The sequence below is a fragment of the Gossypium hirsutum genome, chromosome D13, assembly GCF_007990345.1.
Source record: "Gossypium hirsutum isolate 1008001.06 chromosome D13, Gossypium_hirsutum_v2.1, whole genome shotgun sequence".
NCBI lineage: Eukaryota > Viridiplantae > Streptophyta > Magnoliopsida > Malvales > Malvaceae > Gossypium > Gossypium hirsutum.
The window spans coordinates 35136278-35142277 of NC_053449.1; the positions used below are offsets into that span (position 1 = coordinate 35136278).

Below are 6000 nucleotides of genomic sequence, written 5' to 3' on the forward strand. Positions count from 1 at the left end.
ACGAGGCCCGTTTAGAAAACGGGGCAGGCCTCGGGCACCACTTTTTTGGCCCGGGCCCGGCCCGACCTGGCCCGATATAATAAATATATTTTTTTTAATTTTAAAATATTTTTTACATACTTTTTTTAATTTTTTTAATTTTAAAATATTTTTAAAATACTTTTAAAATACTTTTTTTAATTTTTAAAAATTTTAAAATAAAAATAGGCCGAGCCGGGCCGGGCTTATGTTTTTTCCCGGGCCGGGCCTGGGCAAAATCTTAGGCCCATATTTCGGGCCGGGCCGAAAATTTTTTATGGGCCCGGCCCATGAGCACCTCTAGCTCATAGGGCTTTATCATGACATAATGTTTAAAAAACTAGAATCTAATATGATGAGGGGATTCAGAGGTGCTCATGGGTCGGGCTGCCCGGCCCGGTCCGACGGCCCGACCGAAAAATAAGAGGATTTGGGTAAAAATATAGGCCCGAAATATGGGCTTGGGTAAAAATCGAAGCCCGTTTAAAAATGGGCCGGGCCTCGAGCAAAAATTTTCTGACACGGGCCCGGCCCGGCCCGGCCCGACACATAATAAATATATTTTTTTATTTCTAAAATATATTCCCTAATTCCCAAATATCCCAAATCCCAGTAAGTCAGTAACCCATTTCCCCCTTTTCCCATTTACCCTTTTCGACATTTCTCCCTAACCTAACCCTAAGCCTGTGCCCTCCTCCCATTTTTCTCAATTCGAGTTCACCTCCGGCAGCAATCCACCTCTGATCCTCCACCGATCCACGACCAGACCTCCACGGCTCCACCCATTTCCAGAATCAGAGGTTAGAGCGAAGCTACAAACGTTGTTGCCTTATAGTTCCTTTTTTGTTTGATGTCTTTTGTTTATAATCTGTTTATAATCTTCTTTATAATCTGTTGATGTTGCCTTACTGATGTTGCCTTACAGTTCCCTTTGTTTAGCTGTTTATAATTTGTCGTTGTTGCCTACTATTGTTGCCTTACAGTTCCATTTGTTTCGTTGTTGCCTTACTGTTGTTGCATAGCATCTCAATATTTTTATGGACATTTAATTTATGCTTTACAAGATTCATTCACTGCGACATTCTTAAACATATGATTCCTTTTTTTTTATCAAATATTTAACATATGATTTTTGTCTCCAAATCCAAAGTCAAATAATTATATATAAAACTTTATTTGCAATATGATATTGCAGTTTGACTCACTTCCAAGTGAACTTATATGGGCATTTTAGCTCTTAATTTGTGTTTTAAGCTATTATCCCAGGAGTTAACATCAAAAACTTTGTAATAATATTCATGTAACTAAATAAATTGATTGCGACAAGCTGACGTTAGTTGAATTAAGGGTACCAATCCTAAATAATTTTTATTTTCTATCACTAATGGCAAACAATTTGCTTCTTCCATCCACTGACTGTTGTACCAAGTTCCTGTTTTATAATCTGTCTTCTGCTTTCTCTTAATTTCTCTTACTTTCTCTTATTTGGAATTTTATACTCTGGTTTATATTCTGGTTTATAATCTGGTTTATACCTTGTTGCTTCTTTTTTATATCTGAAATTTTATATTCTGGTTTATAATCTGGTTTATACCTTGTTGCTTCTTTTTTTATATATGAAATTTTATATTCTGGTTTATAATCTGGTTTATACCTTGATGCTTCTTTTTTATATTTGTGACATTTTTTGACAGTTTTGGTATTATTTGACAGTTTTTTGCAGCTTAAAACTTAAAAGCAATAGCAGTGCTTATTGCCCAATGATAATATGCTGCTAGTCCTTATTACTTGTACAATCATTTTTATTTTTATTCTCTTTTTTTAAGAATTGATTGATAGTTTGTTACCTAAATGTCACAAATGTGTAATTATAGACAATTAAATAACATTTAAATTCAATTAGTTGGTAATTTTTTAAACTTACAGTGTATTAGTTTAGTGTAATACTACATCAATTCTAACATAAAGTTTATAGATAACATGATGAAAGCTATTATTTTAAATTTTTTTCATTATATACAAAAAAAATATAATTTGATATTTGATATAACTTTAATAAAAATTAGTTTTAACTTTTAAGTTAAAAAAAGGGCCGGACTGGGCCGGGCTTCATATTTTTTCCACGGGCTGGGCTTGGGCTACATCTCAAGCCCATATTCTGGGCTGGGCCTGGGCCTAGTAAGCGGGCCGAAAATTTTTTTGAGCCCGGCCCGAATTTGGCCCGGCCCATGAGCACCTCTAGAGGGGATAGACCACATGAGATTTGAGGGTCTCTTGGTAGTCGTTTGTTTAATCTTTGTTTAATCTAGTTTGATTAAAGTAAAACATCTCTAGTTTGTTTATGAATTATTCTAGTATTGTGATTACTTAATTTATCTTTTTCCTCTTTTGGGATTATTTATTTTGAAGACATAGTTTTTGGGCATCAAGTTGTATTATCTTATTTCTCGTTTATGACATGTGTTATGTTTTTGTATTCTTATCTTTCAGGGTTTTTTCTTCGAACAAATAAAAATAATATTTTGAAAATTCTTAAAAATGCTTATATACATAAAACTTGGTTACTCTTTTAAAATTTATGTTGATGTTAAAAGTGTATATACTTTTTATTGTATTAACATGAAATTAAGATAAGAGGTTAAAATTCAGAATATACTTGCATTAATATTAAAATCGAGAGTTTTTATGAGAAATTTAAGAGTTTTATTTTTAATATTTTAATGTGCTCACAAACTATTCTTCCGAAATCAAATTTAATCCAGCCTTTTATTATTAGTTGAATGAAAGGATTTGTAATAAAATAATAATATTAAAACATAAATAAATAATTTAAATTTAAATCAAGCTTCTTATCCCATAAATAATAAATTGAAGGCCTACATATTTCCTTGTTTTGGATTTCAATATATTATATTGATAGCATAGGACCTAATAGGATAACAGCACACATTTTACCAAATCTAATCATCATTAATTCATTAAAAAGGCATGCATGTCCAGCTCCAACATCACAATATTCCACACAACAGCAAAAACAACTTGAAGCATAAATTTAATTTTATGACTCAAACAAATTATTCAACAACATTTTAAGAGTTGATGTCAGATCTTGGAATCAAAAGCTATGATAGTGCTGAGATTCGTAGGATTCATGTATTCATTAGACCCTGTCATTATCTGTTCTACGATCAATTTGTTAGCTTTCTCCGATGGATGAAATGGATCCCAAAACGCATATAGATCTCTGTTCGGACATAAATTCGACAATTGAGTACATAAACCCAGTCCATTGTAAGGTCCTTGTCCGCAACAGGCTATCTCTGATGTTGTAAATCCTGTTTCAAACCAATTTTTTCATATATTTGAAGAGTCTTAAGAAGTTATATCTTTATACCTATATCCAGATATATGTCAAATATGAATACTTCAAAAATAATTTATTTAGGGTAAAATTCTCCACATATCTATATATAATTTAGAAAAAAATTAAGTATAGTCATTCAAATATATTCTTAGTATGAACATTAAAGAAAAGTTACTCGAATTCGAATGTGAAGGTTGAACATAGATATGTGTTAATTTTTTGGTGTGTGTGGAGAGGATAAAGTCTGAGATAGGGAAGTACGTACCAAAGGCTTGAGGGTCACTAACGAAATCATTGTGCATTTTTTCAGTATTTGCACTGATGAAGACATCTCTGCCAATTTTATCATTGAGCCCATTAATCATCTGAACAAGTTGTGGATTGTACAAGGAAGCAGCGCGTTGCAGTTCTTGTGAGCATCCGCCATTGTTGCCCCTCATTGCAAGTTCTGCTGGAACACAACCCAATGGTCCTGTGCCTGTCACTAGAACCCTTCGTGCTCCCGCTTTGTATAGCTTCTGCAATAATCAACAAAGGGTTAGTAAATATTCTTATGTCCAAACTGGCATGCCAATTTAGGGTAGAAAATTTACCATCAAGAGTTTTCGATATTCGGAAATGAGAAAGCGGACATAATCAGGCAAACTGTATTGTCTAGATCTTGCAGAGAAGGGAACCAAGTAATAGTTGTTGACGAAATCATTACCACCCACTGTAATAAGGACAAGTGCTTGGTTTACTACTCGATTAGCTTGCCTTGTTCCAACTAAACCTGACAATCTTCGCTTGTATTCTTCAAACAACTCCAACTGTCTATACATTCTCAGTATATTTACCTGTTTTCCCAACATTTTTACACCAAATTATTTGAGTTCAATTAAAAAAAAAATCGGCTTAGTCATTGTCAATCAAAATTAAGTTTAATTTGTAACTTACGAATTGAACTCCAGTGTCATTAAGGATTCCCACACCAGCTGAAGCAAAGTTAGCACCAAGAAGCAGCTTTTTACCATTAAAATCTGGGCTCAAATATGGCAATGGTGACTCCGACAATCCAATTTGCTTACCTGCATTGCATGCCATGCATTCAAATTAATTACATTTATCTTGTCTACACCAACATATATTAGAAACTTATATACCAATCAGGTCTGGGATGTTAAGGCCATTAGAGAAACGGCCGGTGGGTCTTCCTGTCGGATAATCGATGCCGTAAGGTGGGGAATCAGCACGAGCCGTGGTTTCGAGGTAGTTATTGTTGCCACTGTCAACAAGTGAATCACCAAAAATGAAGAAAGCTCGAGCCTCAGCAATGGCGGCAATGCTCGCCATTAACAAAGCCAGGACCATCAATGAAGCTGAAGATGCCATTGGTATTGGTTATGATAAGAAAAGAAGCCAAAGGAAGAGTTGAATTGTATGGGAATAAGAAAGTAATAAGGGGTTGCTTATATAGAGATGGATTGAATTAAAGAGAAGGTTAAAAAGCAAAAAAGGGAAGCTGTTTTGTTAGTTGAATATAATTTTGTACCAACTTTTGCCACCTTTGTCAGGATATTTATTGCCTAGTGTAGTAGTGTTGCAATTTTGTTCATGATGATTGTCTGTAAAGCTAACTCACAACACAATAGGCTTTTGAATGATATGAAGTTATGCATATGATGGTAGCTGTTATTGACAATAAGCGTGTGAGCATCCTAGACTGGACCAAAACACTTGAGCTGTCTATATGAGACATGAGCACCATGCTGGGCGTTTTAAGTTATAAATTTTTGAAAGGAGTCTAAATGTAATTTTATCACTATATTAACTTACATTTGTTGTGTATTTGCAGCAGAACATCAGGCAATTCATCTATCCCTGTCACAACAACTCAACATGCTCCAAGCCCATGGAGTCTGCAATGACAAAATTCTGAAATAAGTTACATGTTCAGTATTCACTGTTAGTGTTCAAATTGTCTGAACCTTGTGATTATAATTACCTACAAAAATGTAAACTTCCATGTCTATCCCATGCACTAATTCATATCTATGTTGATACCGGTCTGTGTTTGATGGGTATACTAAATCTTTTCTAAGATTTTTCTAAACAAAGAGTGAAAACATTATAGAAAGTTGTGGAATGTATGCGAGTCAGATTGATGGGGCCGGAGCAAAATCCAATGGAAGATGAAAGAGATGTTAATGATGGGCTTGATGGACCTAGTGTGACTGAGCCTGCCTTTAGAAGCGTTGGTTCCAAAAGAAGAGTGGGTACGGTGTACTGGGTTCTGACCAGGTAAGTGGATTGAGGTGTTGAACTTAATGGGCTCCAACTCGGCAATTCTATTTGTTGGTGAGGTGTTTGATACTAAAATTTGTGATGGCTGCATTCAAAGGACTATCTTAAGGCTTGAATTCATGGAATATGTCTTCAATTTTGACTTACTATAGTAAATTGGGGGATGAATGTACCATTGGTTTTCTGCTTTCTTATCTTTATTCTTAACCAAATGGAGCAAGACTTCAAACTTTATTTTGAATTGAGCTAAAGTCAAGTTGGAGCTTAGTTCGGTTGAATTACACTCTCAAGTCACAAGGACAAGGGGGTAGAATCTGACCGGACAAACAGCAGTG

General features: G+C 34.7%; 1 protein-coding gene and 1 long non-coding RNA gene across 2 annotated transcripts; one reads left to right on the forward strand and one right to left on the reverse strand.

Annotated features, from left to right (window-relative positions):
* The first annotated feature begins 427 nt into the window (after positions 1 to 427).
* On the forward strand, positions 428 to 1937 carry LOC107918506 (uncharacterized). The gene is made up of 2 exons (XR_001690128.2): positions 428 to 818; positions 1732 to 1937. It is a non-coding gene; the product is annotated as an uncharacterized lncRNA (long non-coding RNA).
* Positions 1938 to 2967: 1030 nt separating this feature from the next.
* On the reverse strand, positions 2968 to 4832 carry LOC107918505 (GDSL esterase/lipase At5g33370). Its single transcript, XM_016848078.2, has 5 exons — positions 4525 to 4832; positions 4319 to 4449; positions 3976 to 4218; positions 3648 to 3900; positions 2968 to 3353 (listed from the first exon to the last, which is right to left on the reverse strand). The coding sequence occupies exons 1-5, from the start codon at positions 4751 to 4753 to the stop codon at positions 3121 to 3123; spliced, it is 1089 nt and encodes a 362-aa protein (XP_016703567.1). The 5' UTR covers positions 4754 to 4832; the 3' UTR covers positions 2968 to 3120.
* Positions 4833 to 6000: the final 1168 nt, after the last annotated feature.

Bases quoted from the DNA above. Each gene is read 5' to 3' on its own strand.
- LOC107918505 (XM_016848078.2), bottom strand. From the start codon at position 4,753: ATGGCATCTTCAGCTTCATTGATGGTCCTGGCTTTGTTAATGGCGAGC. The intron at 4,450-4,524 runs GTATATAAGTTT...CATGCAATGCAG, and splicing joins TAACATCCCAGACCTGATTG to GTAAGCAAATTGGATTGTCG. The intron at 3,354-3,647 runs GTACGTACTTCC...GGTTTGAAACAG, and splicing joins TAGTGACCCTCAAGCCTTTG to GATTTACAACATCAGAGATA.